Below are 24659 nucleotides of genomic sequence, written 5' to 3' on the forward strand. Positions count from 1 at the left end.
TGTTTTGCCTATTTCTCTTTAAAAGACAACATCTATTCAATAATACCTGTCCACATCTTAGTCCTTACAGCATTTATACCTCCACTCCAAGTTTTGGTGGTGTGGCTTCTATTTTAAACTTTATTTAAATGTTTCTTTATATCCCAAATGGAGTATTGTGGATGAGAAAAGACTAAATATGTCATTTATACCACACTCGGTCTCTTTCCACTCAGGGTTCAGTAGAGGCTATTGATCTTCAGTAAGATTGCTGCCCTTCCCATTCTGATTCGTAGCAAAAGTAGAACGTAGGTCTTGTTCATTTCTGCACCACCCTGGCATACTCCTGATCCTGAGGTGGAATCGATGCCTGTTTATGGAATAAATTAATTTTTAAAAGAAGTGAATGTTTCTCTTTTCCTGTAGGAATGATAACATCTATTCAGTAGTTTACAATTTACAAAGTACTTGACCCTCATCTCATTTGAATGCAGTCCAGTCTCTGTTCCTCTTTGCCAGCTTTTCTTTTTCTGAGGGACATTGAAACCTGCCTTTACTATGGAGTGCTGTTAGTTCATTCCCTGGCTGACCAGACTCTGTGTTAATAAAAGGGTGCTGATCTGTGTCTTGAGGAAGGCCAGAACTAAATCTCAATTTCAGATAGATAGTTAATATAATTTTTCTCTGTCTCCTTTTTATTCTAGTTTTAATGAATCTCAGTTTTATGGGGATTTTGTTTTGTTTTAGTCTTTCTAATGGAACATTAATTCTAATAAGACACTTCAATTTTTCTTTTTTTTAGATTTTTTTTTTTTGCCATAGGGTGTGTGTACTTGCCAGAGAGAAATAGAGAGAAAGTGAGAAAGCATCCTTCAAGGGAGATGCCACACCACAGTTCCTTTTCCTCCATTCTCCTCTCAGGAGTTTAGATACATATACACACATGGCCAGTGTGTTTTTCAAGCCACCAGGTCCAGGACTCAAACTGCAGAGTCGACCATGTGAGATCCAGTGCCTTAACCACCATGCCACCTGCTGGCCCCTAATAATAATAATAATTACTATTGTTATTATTCATTTTTACATGTATTTATTTATTTGTTGTGATTTTCCAGCTGCCAGGTCCAGGATTCAAACCACACCTGGCCATGTAGAAATTCAGCACCTTAACTACCATGCTGCCTGCTGGCCTCCTTAATTATTTTTTAAATGAACTTTATTTTTTACAACAATTACAGATTTACAGAAAAACTGCATAGTATAGAGTTCCCAGTATAACTCTGAAAAACAATAGCACAAGTGCAATGATAAATGACAACTAAAACCTGCCCTCAATGTGAGAGATTAGACGGTGTGTGTGGAGGGAACTGTGGTCAACTGGAGAGCACCTGCCAGGCGTAAAGGAGCAGGCACTAACTATTCATTGGCAGCTGGTTGTTGCTTAGTAAAATATGGGTCAAAGATCAGCAGATATTCTGATTTTAAAAAAATAATTATTTAATTCTATTATTATTATTTAATTTGCTATGGGACATGTGTGTTTACCCGAGAATGAGAGAGCACGTAAGCCGTCTGGTCCAGGTCTCAAACTGCGGTGGGGCCCAGCCCCTTAACCACCATGCTACCTGTGCCAGGTACTAGGGATGCAATGGTGAACCAGGAGGCCTTAGTCTAGCACCAAAAGGCATGCCAGGAAACACTAGTCTGGTGGCCTTGTGTCATGGGCAGTTAAACCTGAGAAATAATGCTTACCATGTCCATTTCTTAGAGATTTGGTTCTGGGGTTAACTGGTGGGATGGTGGTTGAGGCAGTTGGATCCCACACGGCCGACTGCGTGGCTCAAGTCCCCAGATTGGTGGTTTGAGAAAACATGCCAGCTGCATGTGCATATGTACCCAATCCCAGGAGGAGAAACCTGAGAAAGAGATTAGAATCCATCTTAGTATTTTAAAGATTCTAAAGAGTATTGTAGTAAAGTCTTGTACCTGTTTACTTTGTTCAATCCAGTTTTTCCGGACACTTTGACAAATTTAATAAATGTATATTTGCTGAATAAATCTGAGTCATTGATACAGAACCTTCGATTCTACTATGTGCTTTGGTCCCCAGCTCAAGAGGAGGTGGAGGTGGCACAGCAATGGTTAGAGACCCTGCTGGGAGCAAACAGCCTCCGGCTGCATAGGGGCCGGTGGACTTACAGTCTGGTACCCCATGGAAACAAGAAGCCCTGGGTTGAACAGCATGAAGCCCAAGTCACTGCAGCTGGTGCTGGAGGAGCAAGTCCTGGCACTGCAGCAGCAGATGGCAGAGAACCAGGCAGCCTCCTGGCAGAAGCTGAAGAGCTCCCAGGAGGCCCAGCAGAGGCAAGCAGCTCTTGTGAGGAAGCTGCAGGCCAAGGTGAGGCAGCTGTGCTTTTGGGAAAGGGAAAAGAACAGCACCTAGAACTGGGTGCTGAGGTCTGGGTGCTGAGGTGGGGTAAGGGTTATAAGAGGCAGAGCCATGTGGAGATCATTGTCCACCCCTAGCTTGGTGAGAGGAAGGACTCAGAACTTGCAGCTTTCAAATGTAGCATCTCCTTTTGACTATCACAACTACTCCCTGGGGTATATATATTCTGTTTAAAGATGATGTGTGTGTGTGTGTTTTTTTTAATCTGTATTTATTTATTTTTAATTTGACCAGTGAGGGACAGAAAGAGAGAGAAAGTGAGAAAGCAAGCCACCAAGTCCAGGACGAAAACCACGGTCAATCATGTGGGAGTCCAGTGCCCTTAACCACCACGCCACCTGCCGGCCCCAAGAAAGTACTTTTTAAAAATAATTGTTTTATTTATTAATTTATTTAGGGAAAAGTTTTTGCTACGGGCAAAAATCTGTCTCTGTCACTAGAGAAACAGACAGAAAGTGAGAAGTCACCCCCCAAGGGATATGGCCATGCCACAGTCCCTTCTCCTTCATCCTCTTCTTGGGATTTTGGAAACGCATGCACATGGACCGGGTGTGAGTTTTAAGCTGCTGGGTCTGAAACTCAAACTGTGGTTAACTAAGTGGGAGTCCAGCGACATAACCATTATGCTATCTGCTGGTCCCCTATTTTTATTCATTTGTTATTATTTTTTAATTTGACCAGAGAGAGAGAGAACGAGAGAAAGTGAGAAAGCAAGCCTTCAGGTCCAGTACTCAAACCATAGTCAGCCATAGGGGAGTCCAGCACCTTAACCACCACCACCTGCTGGCCCCTAGGAAGTATTATTTAAATGCCCAAATAGGAACTGTAAGATGTTATAGCCCTACCTCCCTGTCACTACCAGTTCTGCATTCACGGCAAGTTTGCCCAGGATCTCCAGGAGCCTTAGGTTTGGGCTGTTAGTACCACCTGTGTCCAGCTGTCTACCTGTTCTGTTTGCCTCAGGTGTTGCAGTACCGGAACTGGTGCCAAGAGCTGGAGAAGCGGCTGGAAGCCACTGGAGTGAGTAAGGATGAGTCCACTGCTCCCAGTGGGTCCTCAGTGAATATACTTAGGCTTCCTTTGGTGACTGAGGGAGGTTGGGGAGTGTGAAAGGAGGATCTATGATAGAAGTCTCTCTGCAGGCCTTGAGAGCTTTATCTCGCTAATATCTTCATTTGAACTGATTATCACTGGGCTCTCAGGTTACATACAACCTTTGGTTCTGTCAGGCTGAAACGCAGCTTCTTGACTATCAGATGGTTCAGTATGGAGTTAGGGGGAAGAAATGCATTTCTCTTCCAGCAGGTGTCAGTGTTTGTCTATCATAGAATGTGTATCTTCAGACCTTCAAGGCGTGTCTGTGGCAGAGGAGTTTATTTGTGCTATTCTCTAGGTAGAACTGGCTTTGAAAAACTCATTTGCCTTTTTTCCAGCTTTCTCTTGCACCTTGTTGCATTCTCCTCAAAAGAGTTTCATCAGAGGAAGGAAAGAACCAGACTTACTGAGCACTTTCCATGTGGGTCAGGCACTGTTAGGCATTGCCATGTAATTAATGTTACTTAATCTACAAAGCATCTTTCTGAGGAGAATAATACTACTTTCATTTTGTAGCTGAAGATGCTGTAGCTCTGAGAAATCAAGTGATTTCAAAAAATGAGCATAGAAGAAGTCATGGTTATTAGTGAAAACACATCTTAAGATTTTTAGGTTGAAGATTCTTTTCACTACCAAAAACCATCTTTCAGGAGAAGTCATTGGTTCACTTTTGAGGAAAGGAATGCACTGGATTTACTTTCAGGATACAGTGATTGAGAAAAGAAGCATCTTGCTAAAAGAAAAAAAAACGGTGGGGAGAGTTTAAAGTGCTGGACTCCTACATGGCTGACAGCAGTTCAAGTTCTGGACCTGGCAGCTTGCTTTCTCACTTTCCCTCTCTCTGTCTAGCTCCAGTCAAACTGAAAAACAATAATAACAAGTAAAACTTTTTTTTTTTTTTGAGAGGTTTTTGCTATAGGGTGCGTGCGCTCGCCAGACAGACAGAGAGAGAGAGACAGAGAGACAGAAAGCGAGAAATCACCCTCCATGGGGGGATGGCCACACCACAATCCCTTCTCCTCCAGTCTCCTCTTGGGATCTTGGGCACGCACACACACACGCCTGGCATGAGTTTTAAGCCACCGGGTCCGGACGCGAACCGCGGTCAACTATGTGGGAGTCCAGCGACATAGCCATTACACTAACTGCTGGTCCCACAAGTAAAACATTTTTTAAGAAAGTATGGGGGGAGAGAAAAAGTGAAAAGGTAAGTAGACTGCTGTAGAAGGACTATCAGGGAATTGGTCTGAACATTGTTCTCTTTGGAGCTAAATAAGGCTTATCTCTGTCTGGTGAAGGGACTGATCCCTCAGAGGTGGGAAAATGTGGAGGAACCAAACCTGGAACAATTGCTGATTCGACTGGAGGAGGAGCAACAGAGGTGATGGACCCCAAATTTTCTGACCTGGGTGATTAACCAGTGGGGGGAGAAGGCTAATGGGAAACCTCTGAGCTAAGGGCTCATATGGAATAGAACCAGGGACTTCAGTTTAGCCCTCTAGTTCCTGGCAGTGGAAAATCTAGTGATTGTCATCTTCAGAGATCCAACAGTTGGACCGGACTTTTATTTTGTACTTGCTCTTACCCCTCCCCAGTGCAGGTGTGAAAGTCTAGCAGAGGTGAACACCCAGCTTCGATTGCACATGGAAAAAGCTGATGTGGTGAATAAAGCCCTTCGGGAAGATGTAGAAAAATTGACAGTGGATTGGAGCCGGGCCCGGGATGAGCTAATGAGGAAGGAAAGCCAATGGCGGATGGAGCAGGAGGTAGGAAGAACTGAGGGCTCTGTGTGGGGGTGGTGCCATCAGAGGAGAGCTGTGCGCTCCAGGCACTAACCTGGTTGGTGCTGAAAGTATTAACTTCAGGACTTGAATGGAAACTGAGCTGTCTTTATGAAAGTCTCTAACCGTCTAGGTTTTGCCAGTAGGTGGCAAGATGCTTAAAGCAACTCTGTCCCTGCAAAGTGACTAGCTTAGGTTTTATTACAGGTGGATCTGAAAGCTTACTGACTCCCCTCATCTGAAGTCTGCATATCTAGATACTAGGGGGTAGCTATTGAAATTGAGTGAGGAAGAGGGCAAGCCCTGTAATTGGCCTTAGTGTGTAAGGGAGCTTAGTGTTTAAGAGAGCTGGATCCCACATGGTCAACTGTGATTCAAATCCTGGCCCTTATGGCTTGAAAAACACTCTAGGTATGTGTGTGTGTGTGTGTGTGTGTGTGTGTGTGTGTGTGCTTCAGATCCTGAGAGGATGGAGAAATGGAAAGATTGCTGCATGACTATACTTCTTTGGGGATGCTTTTTCCCTCTCCCTCTCTCTGTCTGTCTCTGGCTAGTACATACATCCTCTGGCAATGGGAAGAAAAAAAAAGAAAGAAAGAAACTGAATGGGGAAGAAAAACCAGTTATGGGTCTTAGGGAGTTTTCAGATTTTGGCTAAAGGAAACAAATATTTCCTGAGTCTTTTCTCCGTGCTGGGTGACTGCATATATATTATAGCATTTAATCCTTCTTATAAGTCTACAGTAATGGCTCTCATTTGTTAAGTAACAACAAAGTATCCTTTTATAATCCAACCTAGAGGAAGGCCGTATACCAGCCTGAGCCCCGTTGACCTCTGGAATCCACTGCCAACTTTATTAAATACTTCAGTAAAACCTGAATATAGACATCCATTTATAAGCTGTCTTCCTATGATCCTTGCTTTCCCTAACCCTAGCAGTCAAAAGGAATCTAAGACCCTTGTCTTGGCAAAAGATAGTCCTTTGCTCTTTGATATGACCTGAGTTTCTGAACACAGTTCTTCAAGGGCTACCTGAAAGGGGAGCATGGTCGCCTTCTCAGTCTATGGCGGGACGTGGTGACCTTCCGACGCCACTTCCTGGAAATGAAGTCAGCTACTGACAGGTCAGTGTGCAGATAAGGGGGAGGTTTGCCTCTACTGATTCTGGCTTATGACAATAGGCTGCTATAGAAGGGCAGGGGGGTCAAGAATCTGGTCTGGGTACAGCAGATGGTACATTTGGTGGCGGAGAGGTGGTATTATTGGATTCAGATGATTTGTCCCAGACCTTCATTGGGCCTGAGCTCCATACTTCCTTCCCTGGTCCTTATTGGAGTCTGCTTTCTTCTGTGCTTATATTCAGAGATCTGACGGAGCTGAAGGCTGAGCACGTGAGGCTTTCAGGGTCCCTGTTGACCTGTTGTCTGCGCTTGACTGTGGGTGTACAGTCTCGGGAATCAGATGGATCTGGGAGACAAGATGGAAGTGAGCCAGCTCAGCTGCTGCTGCTACTAGCTAAGACCCAGAAGCTGGAGAAGGAAGCCCATGAGAAGAGCCAGGAGTTAATACAGCTGAAGAGTCAAGGAGATCTGGAGAAGGCTGAGCTTCAGGATCGGTGAGATGGCCTGGGTGCCGGGAAGGGTTCACTGAGAGAAAACTCACTCCCTTAGAGAGTTAGGGATAAGCAGAGAAATGCTACGAGCAGTCCTACCATGAGAGGGGAAGGAGATGTGCCAGGAGGAGTCAAGTTTGAAACCCAGTGCCACAGTTGGAGCTTGTCACTGACCTCTGCCTTCAGAATATCTTGTCACTCGGTTTCTCTCCTATTGATTTATAGAGCTAGCTATGACTCTGTCCTCCATCAGTATCAAACTGCTTGTCATTTCCAGAACAGCCAGGCTGCTCTGTGCATTTTCTGCCTTTGTACATGCTGACTTTAGCCTGGAATACCTCCCTCCCTTCTCTCTCTGTCTTATCTTTTAAGGCATAGTTCAGGTGTCCCCTCTTTCATGAAGCCTTTCCTGACCTTAGTAATGCTATTTTAATTTGGGGGTTATAATGAGATAGAATTGGTTTTGTTTTTTGTTTTGTTTGTTTGTTTGTTTTTAAATGATGTTAAGAAAGGCAGTTACATAAGCAGGGAGCCCCATGGAATCTGAAGGCAAAGTTCAGTATGTTCATGACAAGGGTTGTGTCTCCATCTATTGGTAGTGTATGTAAGTTGCAGGACTATGCATTTTTGCTTTTGGAGGCACTGAGAAGTACAAAAAGACCATGTTGTAAGGTTTTTTTTTTTTCGTTTGTTTGTTTTTTTTTTTTTTTTTTTTTTTTTTTTTGCTATAGGGCGTGTGCACTCGCCAGACAGACATAGAGAGACATAGAGACAGAAAGCGAAAAATCACCCCCGGGGAGGATGGCCATGCCGCAGTCCCTTCTCCTCCATTCTCCTCTCGGGATCTTGGGCACGCATGCACAGGCGCCCGGTGTGAGTTTTAAGCCACCGGGTCTGGGACTTGAACCATGGTCGACTACGTAGGAGTCCAGCGACAAAGCCACTACACTAACTGCTGGTCCCCCATGTTGTAAGTTTTGTGGTTGGTTTAGTTCTTTGCATTTCGCCCGTCAGGTAGTAGGCATACTATACAAATGTTTGTTGAATAATACAATAAATGAGTAACCATATAGTGAGTTAAGGCTTTTAGAAATGGTACAGAATAAAAATAAGACTTAAAAATGTTAACTGCTGGATGATAGTGATTTAAGAAATATTTATTTCGCCACCCACATATTGGGTTGTTGGAAAAGTCATGACATATTTTTCTATGCAAAAATACATCATGACATGGGGACCAGCAGTTGGTGTAATGGCTATGTTGCTGGACTCCCATGTGGTCGACCACGGTTCAAGTCCCGGACCTGGTGGCTTAAACTCACGCCGGGTGCGTGTGTATGCGTGCCCAGGATTCTAAGAGGAGAGTAGGGGAGAAGAGATTGCGGTGTGGCCATCCCCCCTGGGGGGTGATGTTCTCACTTTCTGTCTCTCTGTCTCTGTCTTTCTGGCGAGTGCACATAACCTATAGCAAAAACCTCTCAAAAAAAAAAAATGCGTCATGACTTTTCCGAATACCCAATAATACCAGGCACTAAGCTCCAAGATATAATGTTAAGTGACTAAGATGCGTGGTGATATTGCTGGACTTGGACATTAGTTTCAGGGAGGTTGAACATAATCCCCACCAAATTGTCCTTCCCTTTTCCTTATAAAAGTCAGACCCTGAGGCTGGAGGGATCTTGGGACTATCCCATGTGGCATTTCTGATGTTCTTATTGGCTTCAGGGTGCTTGACTTCAAGATCAAGCGAGGCCTGGAAGGGCCTGGGCCAGGGCTTTCCTTCAGTTCCTGGGCCCCCAAACACGTGTTCCAGCCTTGAGATGTGGTAAATCCCTGCATGTGTCTGAGTGGCTTTTGGCTCCCCCCCAAGTTCAAGGCTATGGCATCATTTGGTATTCAGAGAACGCAGAGGGGTTGGGGGCACCCAAGGGATTCTGGGGAGGCTGCAGTGGGAGTGTCTGTGTTGGGGCTGGGGTGTGCTGTATAGTTGCTCTGTCCACATGTGTGGGCTGCCCAGGTGACAGTGCTGTGCTCTTCTCCTTAGGGTGACGGAGCTCTCTGCTCTACTGACCCAATCCCAGAAGCAAAATGAAGATTATGAAAAGATGGTAAAGGCTCTGAGAGAGACAATGGAGATTCTGGTATATGATTCTTTTCTGGAAAGCAGTTGGGGTTGGACTTATAGGTTCTTTGTTCTTTATGGACAGTTAGTGCAGGATACCAGTTAAATATTCCATGATGAAATCCTGTACAGCCAAAAAAAAAATTTGCTAAATGTGAAAATTAACTTTTTTTTTTTTTTTTTTTTTGGTTTTTGTCATAGGGCGCGTACGCTTGCCAGAAAGACAGAGAGAGACAGAGAGACAAAAAGCGAAAAATCACCCTCCAGGGGGGATGGCCACACTGCAATCCCTTTTCCATTCTCCTCGGGATTTTGAGCATGCACGCACATGCACCCGGCATGAGTTTAAGCCACTGGGTTCGGGATGCGAACTGCGGTCGACTACATGGGAGTCCAGCGACATAGCCATTACGCTAACTGCTGGTCCCTGTTTATTTTTTTTTAATACATATTATTAATTGTCTACTCTCCCTATTGTATTCCTTGGCAAATTACAATGGTACACGTATGCCATGTATCCTTATCAAAGGGAGGTGTACATACACTAAGAGACACCTGGCAAATTAGTGCGTCACCAGGATGAGGATGTGTGGGGAGAATCAAAATGTAGTTGTATGTGAAAAACCGAGGAGTATGGCAATGTTTAGCCTGGAGAAGAAAGGGCCTGAGGACACGATGGCTGCCTTTACGTATCTAAAGCATTGTGACACTGGGGAAAAGAGAGTTGACTTGTTTAGTGTTTTCTGGGGCAAAACCAATGTAAATGGCTAGAAGTTACAGAGGTAGATCTTGGCCTGCAGATGGAGCTGTTTAGTAGCGGAACAGTCTTGGAAAGGAGTGAGGTTTTAGTCACTGGCTTAACAGCTGTCAGGGATGTTATCTAAAGGATTCTCCAGGCTGGCCTCGTAGTACAGTGGTTAATGGAGCCAAACCCACATGACTGACCTTGGTTTGAATCCCAGCTCTGGAACACATGCTGGATGCGTGTGCATGCATGCCCAAAATCCTGACGGGAAAGAAAAATGGACTATGGCATGACCACACCCTGTTGGGACTGTACTTTCTCTCTCTTTCTCTCATTCTGTCTCTTTCACTTTCTCTCCCACCCTCTCTGGTGAGCACATGCACCTTCTGGAAATTAAAAAAGGGGTTCTTGGGGCCAGTGGGTGGCATGGTGGTTAAGATGCTGGGCACTCCCACATGATTGACCACGGTTCAAGTCCTGGATCTGGTGATTTGCTTTCTCACTTTCCCTCTCTGTCTCTGTCTGGTCAAATTAAAATGAATGAATATTTTTAAAAATTAAAATAAATAATTTTTTTAAAAAAGAAAAATTCTTTAAGGCTGCACATCAGGACCTATAGCCTAGTGCATGTTCCTTTGATCTCTGCGAGCCTTTAAATCCCTGATTTTAGGTGACTCTTGAGCCCCTATCCATGCACATACCCCTAATTATTTCATCCAGCCTAGGACAGCTGGGAGCCAGATTTGTTTGTGCCTTTTTGATTCCTTTTTTACCCATTCAAATATCCACAGGGCTCAGACACTATAAATGAGCAAAGTGGGTTCTGTTGTATACAAATTCTTATTTTGTAGTACCGTCATATTTAACGTTCAGTACTGCAGGGGACACTTGTGCTCAGTATTAAACAGTGAGAAATGGTAGGGACTGTAGGACCCTGAAGAATAAATGTCTCCTCTAAATGAGGCATCCAGTATTCAACTTCAGTAAATTATCGCCATGTAGGAATGGAGGCTAGGTGTTACTCATTTGTTAAGTTTTTGAGAAAAGCCATAAATTCATATTTTTATGCAAAAATTTTCAGCCTACAAATGTTTCAAATTATGTGTAGGCCAAATACAACATAGCTACAAGTCAGGCCTTTACTAACACAGATATGATAGGAAGGAAGAAAGGAAATTTTGTTTCGGGCTTCTGAGCTAGAGGTTTCTCTGCTTCATTGGTGTTAAGTGTCAAGTATCGATTTACTGCTTAGAGACAGCAGCCACTTAGCATCTGATAAGAGCACACAATGACTGAGCATTCACGTTGCTCCAGGCATTGTGTTGTCATTTACATGTATTTATTAATTTAAGCCTCAAAACAAACTTATGAAGTAATTACTGTTAATTATTCCTGTTTCAAAGAGAAGGAGCTCAAAGCAGTTGCCTAAGGTGCAGAACCCTAATCTAGGCAGTCTCATTTGGAAGTTTTTACCACTGAATATGAACTTCTTATCCCCTTATCATATTGCCCTCAGACTCTTTGGACAACAGGTAGCATTCGCATGTAGTCAGGGGAAAAATTAGTTTGACAGAATAGACAGAATGAGGCTTTGGTTAATTTAGGGTCTGGAATTATAAATTCTCTTTTGGGAATTTGGCTCTGAGGCTCCATTCTGTTCCCTGTCCAGGAGACAAACCACGCAGAATTAATGGAACACGAGGCATCTCTTAGTAAGAATGCCCAAGAGGAGAAGCTGTCTTTACAGCAGGTGATCAAGGATATAACCCAGGTAATGATAAGCCTCCTGTTCGTGGTAACCAGGTTATACCTCATCCTTCTCTCCAGACCTTTATGTCCTCTTGGTCATGCCTAGGTTCCCAGGCTCCGAGGTGTTTGGGTGTAGTGTCTTGGGGGATGAGTTCTCCTGAGTGTATGAAGACTGGAACTCTAAGGGACTCAGGTCCTAGCTCTGTCTGGTGAGCAGGACGGGCTGTTTCCTGTTGCCAGGTGCAGTTCTCAGGGTGAAAACTGGATTCTGGTCATTACCTTAATCTCTCTCTTCCTGCATTTCTTAATTTACTGTTGTCCCAAAGTTGCTCTAGCCTTGTTATTAAACCTGGTTTGGGTGACCAAAGAGAGTCAAAGGAACCAGCCTTGATGCTCTCAGCTCTCCCCCTTCTACTCCTTGGGGAGAGGCCCTGAGCAGGACAATGTCCGGTTTGTCCAGGCTCTGGTGTAAGTCCTCTGTCTGGTCTCCATCTTGGTCTGGAGGGTGATGACCTGTCTGTGTTGGGTTTCAGGCCATGGTAGAAGAAGGGGACAATATGGGCCAAGGCTCTCATCATGAGTGCTCTTTGGAATTGGACACCAGTGGCTTCCCTTCCCAGTTTGATTCCCAGGACCCAGACAAGACTCTTACTCTGGTGCGTTCAGTGCTGACTCAGAGACGCGAGGCTGTGCAGGTGAGAACCCCAGCATTCCTCCTCAGCCATAGGGGTCGGGTGTGGGGAGCAGCCAGATCTGAGCAACACAATAAACACATGCAAAAACACGGTTCTTTGGGCTGTCACTGCAAAGCTAGTGAAAGCGTTTAACAAAGGACACATGTCTGTCTCTGTGTCAAAACTGCAAGGCAGTATTGGTTAAAAGAAACTATGTGTTAGCCAAAGAAGGCCCGAGAAAATTTTAAAAAGCTTGTATAAGACTACAGAGCTCCAAAGGTTTTACATCTTTAGCTGATTAACATCTAAAAATGCTGGACTTTACATTCTACTTCCCCTTCCTCCCTTTTTTCCCTATAAAAAAATAAACTTAAAAACGGCTCAGGACCAGAACTGCCTCCATCAGAAGAGTCTGAACCACCCAATCTTTGCTTTTCCCTACTTATGTGTCTTTGTGTGTTTATTTCTACATTTATTTCTAATCCACGGCCCCTTCCACTCAAAAAAATACGTTCGGCCATGTGAGTCACAGCAGGGCTATCTAAACTGATCTGTGTTCCAGCCACCTCCTTAGCCTAGACTGCTCCTTCCACTTTGTTGACCAGTTATGAGGGGCTTTGTCAACACCCCAGAGTGCCCATGAGAATCTCCATGTCTGCCCACTTGCGCTGTGGGAGCAGCACGTTCTCTGCCAGTAGCACGCTTCACTTTGCATGCAGTCTTTGCATTGTACTGTGATTGGCAGCCAGAGCCCTGGGAGATTATAGGTAAGTGGTTCCCAACTCGAGGGTCTCAAGCACACATCACATACCCCATCTTCCTGAACCTTTGAAGAACTCTAAGGCTGCAATTCCACAAATGTCCAATAATCTCTGATTCTCTGTCTTCTCAACTGGTCACCACTCCATCCTCAGCTTGCCCTTGATTTCCCAGTCCCTAGTCCCCTTGTCCAGCCCTACTTTCAGGCTTCTGACACCCTGCCTTTGCTCTTGCCCTTTGGCTCATCATCTAGTTTCTGTTGCTCTCCTTCCGCAGGACCTGAGGCAGCAGCTTTCAGGCTGCCAGGAGGCTGTGAGCTTATTACAGCAGCAGCATGATCAGTGGGAAGAAGAAGGCAAAGCCCTGAGGGAGCGACTACAGAAGCTCACTGGGGAGCGGGACACTCTGGCAGGGCAGACTGTGGACCTCCAGGGAGAGGTGGACTCCCTCAGCAAGTGAGCAGGCGGGCTGTTCATTCCACCTTTCACCCCGGACTCAGTCCTCATGCAGCCATTTACTCGTTCCCATCACATTTCCTGTTGGCTGATCCTGCTGACCCTGAGACCCAGAGCTGCTCAGTGCTGAGTTTGGGTTAAGATATACTGGAAACGGGGCTGACAGGTGGAATGGTTAAAGGCACTGGACTTCCACATGGCTGACCACAGTTCAAGTCCCGGACCTGGTCACTTGCTTTCTCACTTTCTCTCTCTTGCTCTGTCCCTCTCTGGTCAAATTAAAATAAAACAAATACATTTTTTTAAATGTTAAATAAAATAATTCTTAAAAAAAAAAGATATACTGGGAAGTAGTGTGAAATGAGCTGGTCAAAATTATTAAAGATGGGATGTTGATGGGACCAGCAGTTAGCATAATGGCTATGTCGCTGGACTCCCATGTAGTCGACTGTGGTTTGAGTCCCGGACCCGGTGGCTTAAACTCATGCCCGGTGTGTGTGCGTGCGTGCCCAAGATCCCAAGAGGAGAATGGAGGAGACGGTATTGTGGCATGGCCATCCCTCCTGGGGGGTGATTTCTCGCTTTCTGTCTCTCTGTCTCTCTGTCTTCCTGGCCAGTGCACACGCCCTATAGCAAAAAAACTCTCAAAAAGAAAAAAAAAAGATGGGATGTTGAAAGGAAGTGGGGTCCTCTCTCCTTTGATATCTGCCTTTAGCAAGGATTTTAGGTCCTGGTCTCTGCTCATCACTGGTCTCCTTCCAGGGAACGAGAGCTGCTGCAGAAGGCCAGGGGAGAGTTGCAGCAGCAACTGGAGGTGCTGGAACAGGAGGCCTGGAGGCTGCGAAGGACAAACATGGAGCTTCAGCTACAGGGAGACTCTGCTCAGGGGGAGAAGGAAGAGCAGCAGGAGGAGCTGCACCTGGCTGTCTTGGAAAGGGAGCGCCTGTGTGTAACCTGTCCCCTCCTTGCTCATCTCACTCCTGCCCTCACTGAAGGACTTTTAGTGGGGACTTTTAGAAAGCTTGGGATGCAGCAGGTTCCCATCAGCTTATTGCTCCTGCCTTTGCAGAAAGACAGTTCAGAAAGTTTATCCAGACTTTGCTGAGCATCTGTAAGGGATGAGGTTCTCTAGGGAATACAGATATGAATAAGACACAGGCCTCAATCCCTAGGAGCTTTCAGTCTAACGGAGAAGACAGACAAGTAACCAGCCAACTATGACATGAGGCCAGATGAAATACGAGCTGAATAGAGCTTTAAGCTAGGTCACTTGGGACCATAGGAGTAACAGTTAATTATTGAGAACCAAGGAAAGCTTAATGGAAGAGGGGATAGACATTGAGCAGGGCCTTGGCAGAGAGTGGGAGAAGGGGTAGATTAGTAAAGAAAAGAAGGCAGGAAAGTTTTTGGCATGTTTAGAATAGGCTGGCCTGGCCAAAGGGTAAGACATATTGGGAAATAATGGGAAATGAGTGGTCAAGAAGGAAATCCTAAGTAAGTGGACCCAGCTATTTGTAAATTCTTCTATATGGTATCACAGAAAAAGCAAAGACTTTATTTCATTTTAGTAGCCAGAGAGTAAGTACACTCTCCAGAGAGAAACAGAGAGAGTGCAGAGTGGTCACACTGCAATTCTTTCTCCATTTCTCCATTCTTTTAGGATTTTGTACATTTCAGGCACATGTGCCAAGCATATTTTTCAAGCCTCCAGGGCCAGGACTCGAACTGCAGCCAGCCATGTAGAATCCAATATCTTTAACCACTAGCCTACAGGGCCAGCCCAGGAAAAGCAAGGACTTTAGCCAAAAGGCTTGGTTTAAATTATGGCCCAGTTGGGACCACTAGATGGTGTAATGGTTACCTTGCTGGACTCCCAGGTAGTCGACCACAGTTTATGTCCTAAACCCAGTGGCTTAAACTCACTCTGGGCACATATGTGTGCATGTCCCAAATCCCAGGAGGAGAGTAGAGGAGAAAGGATTGCATGGGGGAGGGGGGTGATTTCTTGCATTCTCTCTCTCTATCTCTGTCTCTCCGGTGAGCGCATGTGTCCTATACCAAAAAAGAACTCTAAACAAACAACTAATTAATTAATGGCTTGGCTACCTAGGCAAATTATTTGTAAAATGGGAATGACAGGGTTGTTGAAGAAGATTAAAGCAGTATTTCAGAAAATGCTAAAGTGGGCCAGCCCACGGCCTAGTGGTTAAAGGAGCTGGATCTTATGGGGCCAACTGGACTGTTTGAGTCCTGGACCTTGTATCTTGGAAAACATGCTGGGTGCATGTGTGTACATGCCCAAAAATCTGAAAGGAGGGAGAAATGGAGGAGAGAGTATGTGGCATGATCATGCTTCATCAGGGGAGTGCTTTCTTTCTCCCACTTCCACTCTGTCTGTCTCTGGTGAGTGCACATGCCCTCTGGCAAATTTAAAAAAGAAAATGCCAACATAGAGCCTAACATATGGTAGGTTTTTAGGGACAGGTAGCAAGAATGTATTTTCTTCATCTTTGGTGTGTCCCCTTTCCTGTGCCCCAGCTCCTTGTACCAGCTAGGCCTGAATACTGGCAGCTCAAAGGATTATCCAAAGAGTCATGACTTGTGCCAGAAATGATCTCCTCTGTACCAAGTGGAAGGGTGAACAGACCACCCAGATAATTGCTTTTAAATTTAATTTGTCTTGGGCCAGCTCTGCGGCACTGTACTAATGTGCTGCTCAAGAGAAGCTAGATCCCACAGAGCAACCTGGCTCAAAGCCCTGGCCTGTCCACCTAAAACCCCAGGGCATGCATGGGAGTGCCCAGGACCTGAGAGGCTGTAGGACTAGAGAAAGGGATCGTGGCAGACTGTCCTCTGGAGAGTCTACCCTCCCTTTCTCTCCCATTCTCATGTGCACGTGCACGCATTCTATCATGAATTAAGAAAAAAATTAATTCATCTGACTTAATAATACATGCATGTGATTCCATTAATTTCTTGTTTGTCTTTCCAATGCTACTTCATGCAAAGATAAGCATATATTCTTCCTTCCCCCAACTTCCTTGCATAAAAAGGAGTACACTGTATTTACTTTTTTTGCATTTTGCTTTTTTTAACTGGATATGTCTTTCCTTACCAGTTTTTAGAGACCTTTCTCATTCTTTTCCATAGCATGAGTAGTTATCTTACCTTTTGGGGTTTAGCCACTCCCCAAGACTTCCTTAGCCTCCTCTCCTTTCCATCCTAGTCAGGAGACCCTGGTGGGCCTGGAAGCCAAACAGTCAGAATCACTCAGTGAACTGATCACTCTTCGAGAAACCCTGGAGTCAAGTCGCCTGGAAGGGGAGTTACTGAGGCAAGAGCAAACCGAAGTGACTGCAGCGCTGGCGAGGGTGTGTGGCCTTCTCTCCTTTCTTGTTGGTGGGCAGCTTAGAAAACTGTATTCTCAGGAAAGAGGCATGCAGCCTGCCTCCTTCACCCTTCAAGCTATGACCTGTCTTATTTCCTTCCTCAATTACTAGACTATTTCTGGGTTCTCTCTCTCCCAACATATCCAATATATTGGAAGTAAAATGAGTTTTCTGGAGTACAAGTCTGGTTGCGTTGGTCTCTTCATTGCATTCAGTTTCCCAGCTCTGTGGTGCCACATCTGCCCCAAGCTGTGTTCCCTCTCCTTCCACCCACAAATCCCATCCTAACTCCACACATCCTCTGCTCCTGCCGCATAGCATTAATTGCATTCTCAGCTACACCATGATCTGTCATGACTCTGATACTTGGAATATAGTTTTCTCTTTACCTTGACTGCTTCTTTGTTCCCTCTTTAACACCAAAGTGTTCTTGGTTTCCCAATTCCAAACTTAATTGTCATCATCTACCAAGCATTTTGACTCTCTCAAAGGAATTAATGCCTGGAGTTCCCAGAACCCTCTGCTTACGTTTTCTATGGTGTCATTAATAGAAGTTATTTATACGTCTTTATGTCTGTGCCTCTGTACTCTGAATGCCTGTCTTACTCTTTAGTGGGTGAATGTGTGAAGGAAGAAGGAAACTTGTTTAAAATGTAAGGGAGGGAATGGACTGTTAACTGATCTCTGTACAAAAAAAAAAAAAAGCAGCAGGTGTTGGGAATGTGAACTGTGTATGTTGGGAAACTGAAATAGGCCCTTTAACCCTCTCTCTTTTTAGGCAGAACAGTCCATTGCAGAGCTGTCGAGTTCTGAGACTAGTTTGAAGGCAGAAGTGGCTGATCTTCGGGCTGCAGCCGTCAAGCTCAGTGCCTTAAATGAGGCTCTGGCTTTAGATAAAGTTGGGCTGAACCAGCAGCTTCTCCAGGTGAGCACAGGCCTCTCTGATCCCCAGGGTAGAGCTGGAGTCTGATGGAAGATAAACCAGTGGTACAGAGTTGATGCCCATGACAGGGCATAATCCTTAATGGATCAGCCCAGGACAGATTAGCTTCCAACTTTAGTTCTGAAATGAGTGAAAGGAACATTTATAGTGCAAAGGAGAGCAAAGGCTGTAAGGATTGGACTTAGCCAGTAGAAATTTTTCCCTCCCCCACTTACAGTGAATCACCAGGGCTATGAAGGGGCCCAGGTCCTCTGGAAAGAAGGTTTTTAACCTTGTTGGGTGAGATAATAGCAGTAACAATCAGAAAAGGATCTGCTGAAGAGTCTAAATTCCAAAGAATCTTCTCTACATGTTACAAATTTCACCTATAATTTTAGTAAGAGAACTTCCGTACTATTCCTGTTCCCTTGAGCCCCAGAAATGTATGTCACATTATTCGGAATTCTTTGAGAGCAGAAGTTTGCCTTCATCTCTGTCCCTAGCATCCAGCCCATCAGGTACCTGGAATCTAGGCACTAGATCAAATGAATGGATTTCCCCATCTTAGAAGCACTCCTTTGTTCCTCTTTGGAGAGCAGATTCTTATCTCACTAGGATCTTGGTCAGCATTGATCCCTGAATGGTAACTGTTTGTCTGTGATACCCTGTACCCCTTTCCTTTTCGGCCAGTAGTTGGAACAGGAGAACGAATCCATCTGCAGAAGACTGGAGGCTGCAGAGCAGGCGAGGAACGCCTTGCAGGTGGACCTGGCAGAGGCAGAAAGGAACAGGGAAGCCCTCTGGGAGAAGAAAACTCACCTGGAGGCCCAGCTACAGAAAGCAGAGGACACTGGGGCTGAGCTGCAGGCAGAACTCAAGGGGATCCAAGAAGAGAAAGAAGTTGTTCAAGAGAAACTAAGTGAGGTGAGAAGACAGAACACACCACCATGTCAAGGTGTAATGCATGCTCCTTGTAGGAAAAGCATAATACAGGAACAATTCAGAAAGTGAGAGTCTTACTTTCTAGAAATGACTGTTAGTAGTTCTGTATATCTTCTGATTTTTTTTTTTTTTGAGAGGTTTTCGTTATAGGGTGCATGCGGTCGCCAGACAGACAGAGACAGAGAGACAGAAGGCAAGAAATCACCCCCCAGGGGGGATGGCCACGCCGCAATCCCTTCTCTTCCATTCTCCTCTCGGGATCTCGGGCACGCACGCACACGCGCCCGGCATGAGTTTTAAGCCACCGGGTCCGGGACACGAACTGTGGTCGACTACGTGGGAGTCCAACAACATAGCCATTACACTAACTGCTGGTTCCCCTATCTTCTGATTTTTTAAGGAATTCCTATAGGAATCTTTTACTGGTTCTCCACTGCTTCATACCCCGTTTAAGTAGATGCTTCTCTGTGCTCTGGGAGCACCTCATGCTTACTTCAACCACCACACCTTCATAATTATCCATTTACCTTTCTCCAAAGCTCCTCGAAGGCACGATTTCATCATTTTTTTGTTTTTTACTATTATTTTATTTCACTTCATTTTTAGCTTTTTTTTTTTTTTCTTTTTCTTTTCTGTAGGGTATGTGTCCTCACTGGAGAGAGAAAGAGATAGAGAGAAAGTGAGAAATCATCTTCCCAGAAGTGTTGGTCATGCCACAATTCCTTCTCCTCCATTCTTTTGGGAGCTGAGGCACCCACACATGCATGCCCAGCAGTTTCTCAGACTGCCTGATCCAGGACTTGAACTGCACAGTCCACCATGTGGGATCCAGCCACCTTAACGTCTGTGCCACCTGCTGGCCTCGTTTATTTCTCCATCTTTTAGCACCATACTTAACACATAGCAGGGGCTCAGTAGATTTTTTCCTGAACCAATGAATGACCTGGCTCAAAGGTCATCTTTCTCTTCTACCAAACCTCTCATTGCCCTAATAATTAGACATAATCTCCCTTCTCAGAATGTCATCCTCAGGATACTGATCACTCTCTTCATGGCATTGTGTATGTGCGTTACTTCTCAAAACTAAACACTCCTTAGTGCTAGGTGTCCTGCTCTCCATAACACAGGGTCTTGCTAATGGAGGGCAGTCTTCCTGGACAGGGGGCGCTATGGGTTGATCAGGGCAATAGATAAATGTCACATGGTATTGAGTGAGCAATGCTCTGGGCTCACAGAGCTGGGCCCAGAATCTCTGAAAGGCCAAGCCTGTGATAGGAGCCCCAGGGGAATCTTGCCTTTGCTCTATACCTCACCAATTTCTTCCCCGCAGGCCTGTCACCAGCAGGAGGCAGCCACAGCTCAGCTGGAGCAGCTGCGTCAGGAGGCAAAGCGACAGGAAGACGTGTTTGCCAGGGCCATCCAGGAGAAGGAAGCCCTGGTACGAGAGAGGGCAGCTCTGGAGGTGCGACTGCAAGCAGTGGAGCGGGACCGGCAGGATCTCACTGAACAACTACTGGGGCTCAGGTAGAGCTAAAACCCAGGTCAACCAAGCACAGAGAGAGCTTTGCAAGGCAAGGGGTAGCAAGATAAGCTCCCGGTCCTAAGTATCTGAGTTCTAAATGAGATATGAATGTATAATTGCCCCTGAGCTTCTCCAGGTAGCCATTAGTTAGACCACAACTCCTCTGAAGGAAAAGTAAGGGACTTTATGGGTAAGAACTCTTCCTGATTCCTGAACCTCACAGCTCAGCCAAGGAGCTACTGGAAAGCAGTCTATTTGAAGCCCAACAACAAAATTCTGTGATAGAGGTCATCAAGGGGCAACTGGAGGTCCAGGTTCAAACTGTCATTCAAGCCAAGGAAGTAATCCAAGGTGAGAACCCAATGGGATGGATTCTCCATTCCTTGGCCTGGAATGCCCTGCTCTGTTCTGTGGGCTGTTGAAACCCAGAAGGCAATGGGAGGCGAGTAGAGGTTCTTTTCCAACCAAGCTCAGAGTCTCTGAGATGGAACTACATAATGAGGTGGGGAGGAAAGGGAGACTATTACTATGTGAAGGGAGTGGGACAGAGGCTCGGAGACCTGATCGCATCCCTGGCACCTTAGGGGAAGTGAGGTGCCTAAAGCTGGAACTGGACACTGAACGGAGCCAGGCAGAGCAGGAACGGGTCACAGCTGCCAGAGAGCTGGCCCGGGCGGAGCAGGAGGGGCAGGCTGCCCTGGAGCAGCAGAGGATAGCCCATGAGGAGGAAGTGAACCAGCTCCAGGAGAAATGGGTAGGTGGTGGACATGGCTTGGGGGTGGGGGAGGCAGACATGGCCTCAGTGAGTGCCCCACCTGCTGACTTGTGGTCGGATATTGCCACTTAAGAGAGCAAAATTTGGTCACCAAGTGGTAAAATCCAGCTTTTACCTGGAGTTAGCATATGAAAAATACTAATAGTTCCTGGCATGTAGAAGCTCTGTATCTGCGTTTAGGCATTATTATTGTTGATGTTTTGGGTGTGTACAGAAACTTAAGAGTGGATCCTAGGATATATCAATACATGGGGTTGCGTTCTGGATGATTTTTTTCAGATTTGTCATTTAGTCACTAATTTCCCGTTTCAGCTGTGTCTAATCTGATGTTTAGTCTATTCACCAAGTTTTTAATTCATTAATTTATTTTTAAGTTTTTGCTATAGGGCACATGTGCTCACCAGAGAGACACAGAGAGAGAGAAAGTGAGAAAGCAAGCCACTAGGTCCAGGACTCAAACTGCCGTCAGCTATGTTGGATTTCAGTACCTTAATCACCATGCCACCTGCTAGTCCCTATTCACCAAGTTTGAAATGTCACTTTAATATTTTTTATCTCTAGACATTCTGTTTAATTATTTTGTTCATGTCTTAGCCATTATTAGGCTCTTCCCCATAATTTATATTTTCAGTGCTGCCTTCTATTTTGTAAACACAGGAAACATACTTAAATGCTATCTGATAATTTTAAGGATTATAATCTTGTGTGGTGCAATGATGGAGGTTGAGGATATGATAGAAAGCAAATTAGAGGGACCAGCAGATGGAACAATGGTTACGTCACTGGACTCCCATGTAGTCGACAGCAATTTGAGTTCTGGACTTGGTGGCTGGGCGCATGTGCATGTGTGCCCAAAAATCCCGAGAGGAGAATGGAGGAGAAGGGATTGCAGTCTCAATCCTCCAAGCAACCTTAGGAGGTTGTTATTCCTGTTTCTTTTTCTGTATATATAGAGAAGTGGGCCAGCTCTTTGGTGCAGAGGTAACACCACTATTCAAGAGAGGGTGGATCCCACATGGTGACCATGGTTTGAATTCTTGCCCTGGTCAACTTGAAACACACCAAACATGCATGTAAGTGCCTAGGATGCAATAAGTTGGAACTAGAGGAAGGAGATTGTGGCATGGCTAGACCCTGTGGAGGGTGCTTGTTTCTCTCTCCCTTTCTTTTTCACATGCACACACATGTGCTCTATCATTAATAAAGGGGAATAAAAGAGAAGCAATTACTTTTTTTTTTTTTTTTGAGAGATTTTCACTGTAGGGCGTGTGCGCTCGCCAGACAGACAGAGAGAGACATAGAGACAGAAAGCGAGAAATCACCCCCCAGGGGGGATGGTCATGCCACAATCCCTTCTCCTCCATTCTCCTCTCGGGATCTTGGGCACGCACGCACACGCACCCGGCGTGAGTTTTAAGCCACCGGGTCCGGGACACGAACCGCGGTCGACTACGTGGGAGTCCAGCGACATAGCCATTATGCTAACTGCTGGTTCCCGAGAAGCAATTACTTTTGAGAGAGATTTTTACTATAGTATCTGTACACTTGCCAGAGAGACAGAGGGAGAGAAGAGAGACAGAAAGTGGGAAATTACCCACCCGGGGGATGGCCATGCCACAATCCCTTCCCCTGCATTCTCCTCTGGGGATTTTGGCCATGCACACACATGCTTGAATTTCAAACCACCAGGTTTGGGACTTGAATCAAGGTCGACCATGTGGAAATCCAGCACCTTAACCACCATGCCACCTGCTGGTCCCAAGAAGCAACTTTTTTTAAGTTTTCTTATTTCAGTAGAGAGAGAAAGACAAGTACCCTGAATAGGGTCTCATGCCTGATTGTCCGAGCCTTCCCAGCCATCCAGGATCTGGACACACTGGCATGCAAGCCTGTATGCATGTGCCTCGTGTGTGCAGGTCAACCCAGCAACCAAGCTCCAGTTCTCCATATGGCTTACAGCATCGCAGAGCAGCATACTACCACTACAGTCATGGCTGGGCCACCCATTTTTTATAGATGAGGAAACTGAGGCACAGGAATGTTGAGAAAGTGGCTGAGGCCACATTAGTCGTGGTAAATTAAAAATTGCCACCCAGCCCTACTCAAGAGCCTTTTACCTCTGTCCTTAGAACCTAATAAAAGGGTCTTGCACTACTCAGGGATATCGGGAAAGTCTTGGGTCACTGGGGACCTCTGGAAGAACCCTGTCCTAATGCTATTATATAATATAGGGAGACATCATTGCTGGGCTAGGCCTGACTCTAACTCTCCAATCTTGCATAGGAGTGGGCAACAGAGAACCACAGTCAGCCATCTGTTCTTTGTTACAACCATCAACCATGACACAGTTGCTTTAAAAATAACAGATATTTGAGAGCCAGCAGGTGACATGAAGTTTAAGGCACTAGATCCTACATGGCCAGCTCCACGGTTCAAGTTCCAGACTTGGCAGCTTGAAAATCAGGCTGACATGGGGGCTGGCAGGTGGTGTGGTGGTTAAAGGTGCTGGATTCCCACATGGCTGACCACAGTTCGAGTCACGGACCTGGTGGCTTGCTTTATTACTTTCCCTCTCTCTCTCTCTGGTCAAATTAAAATAAATAAATAAATTTTAAATAAATAATTATTTTTTAAAAGAAGAAAGAAAAGAAAATCAGGCTGGCCACATGTGCACATGTACCTAAGATCCTGGAAAGAGAATGGAGGAGAAGGGACTGAGGCATGGCTATCCCTCTTAGGGGTGATTTTTCAATATTTATATTTATATTTATATTTATTATGTATGTATATATATATCATATTTGTAGCTTATATAGGGATGATTGCATTTTAGAATGCACTTTTACATGTATAGTATCATTTGAATTCTTTATAAAATTTTTTTTTGGAGAGGTTTTTGCTATAGGGTGCATGCGCTTTGCCAGAAAGACAGAGAAACAAAGAGAAAGTGAGAAATCACCCCCGGGGGGGGGGTGATGGCCATGCCACATCCCTTCTCCTTCATTCTCCTCTTGGGATCTTGGGCGCACATACACACACACACTCACCCGGCATGAGTTTAAGCCACCGGGTCCAGGACTCGAACCCACGATCAACTACATGGAGTCCAGCGACATAGCCATTACACCAACTGCTGGTCACCCAAATTCTTTATAGATTTTATTTTGACTCTCATAAAATTTGTTGAGATGGATAAGGCAGAGACTTTGCAGACAAGGAAACAGAGAGGCACCAAGGTTACATAGCTAATGACTAGTAGGGAGACTTCTTGTTCCAGTCCAGTTCTCCTCCTGTCTCCTCGTCCCACCCATCCGATCTCACAGCATTTCTTTCATGTGACCAGGAGAAAGAGCGCTGCCAGCACCAGCAGGAGCTGGCTAAGGCTCTGGAGAACCTAGAGAGGGAAAAGATGGAGCTGGAAATGAGACTGAGGGAGCAGCAGATAGAAACTGAAGCCATCCGAGCACAGAGGGAAGAAGAACGGACCCAGGCCGAGAGCGCCCTATGCCAGGTTGGAGGCTAGGAGGGTCGGAGCTGCATGTTCAGTCTGTGGTCTCCTTACCTTTGACCACTTCCTTTCCCACTCCCAAGAGTGATGCCACAGAGGGGCTTCCAGAAGAGTGTAGATACCCTCTTTGCCACCCATGAGCAGGACGATCCACACCGTTAGCTGCAGGGCTAGCAGTCC

The 24659-nt window shown here is 45.5% G+C and overlaps 1 protein-coding gene and 1 long non-coding RNA gene across 7 annotated transcripts in view; one reads left to right on the forward strand and one right to left on the reverse strand.

Moving 5' to 3' along the window:
* LOC114007007 (uncharacterized) lies at positions 1 to 24658 on the reverse strand. The gene is made up of 5 exons (XR_003548665.1): positions 24534 to 24658; positions 19202 to 19326; positions 16590 to 16666; positions 1732 to 1895; positions 1 to 349 (listed from the first exon to the last, which is right to left on the reverse strand). It is a non-coding gene; the product is annotated as an uncharacterized LOC114007007 (long non-coding RNA).
* CEP250 (centrosomal protein 250) overlaps positions 1 to 24659 on the forward strand; it is a 51143-nt gene that overhangs the window by 4487 nt on the left and 21997 nt on the right. For 2 of the 6 annotated variants that reach the window (XM_027770149.1, XM_027770150.1), the window contains exons 2-19: positions 2090 to 2377; positions 3392 to 3452; positions 4822 to 4904; positions 5119 to 5289; positions 6323 to 6429; positions 6669 to 6920; positions 8962 to 9058; positions 11454 to 11555; positions 12067 to 12228; positions 13243 to 13421; positions 14184 to 14366; positions 16648 to 16792; positions 17589 to 17735; positions 18426 to 18656; positions 20005 to 20198; positions 20420 to 20547; positions 20781 to 20950; positions 24315 to 24482. In XM_027770149.1, coding sequence (XP_027625950.1) covers positions 2192 to 2377; positions 3392 to 3452; positions 4822 to 4904; positions 5119 to 5289; positions 6323 to 6429; positions 6669 to 6920; positions 8962 to 9058; positions 11454 to 11555; positions 12067 to 12228; positions 13243 to 13421; positions 14184 to 14366; positions 16648 to 16792; positions 17589 to 17735; positions 18426 to 18656; positions 20005 to 20198; positions 20420 to 20547; positions 20781 to 20950; positions 24315 to 24482 — 2766 coding nt within the window. In that variant the 5' untranslated portion in view covers positions 2090 to 2191. The remainder of the gene's footprint in view (positions 1 to 2089; positions 2378 to 3391; positions 3453 to 4821; positions 4905 to 5118; positions 5290 to 6322; positions 6430 to 6668; positions 6921 to 8961; positions 9059 to 11453; positions 11556 to 12066; positions 12229 to 13242; positions 13422 to 14183; positions 14367 to 16647; positions 16793 to 17588; positions 17736 to 18425; positions 18657 to 20004; positions 20199 to 20419; positions 20548 to 20780; positions 20951 to 24314; positions 24483 to 24659) is intronic. The other 4 variants (XM_006144051.3, XM_027770152.1, XM_027770151.1 and 1 more) reach the window with 4 other exon arrangements.

The sequence above is a fragment of the Tupaia chinensis genome, unplaced genomic scaffold (genome assembly GCF_000334495.1).
Source record: "Tupaia chinensis unplaced genomic scaffold, TupChi_1.0 Scaffold000115_1, whole genome shotgun sequence".
NCBI classification, from domain to species: Eukaryota; Metazoa; Chordata; class Mammalia; order Scandentia; family Tupaiidae; genus Tupaia; species Tupaia belangeri.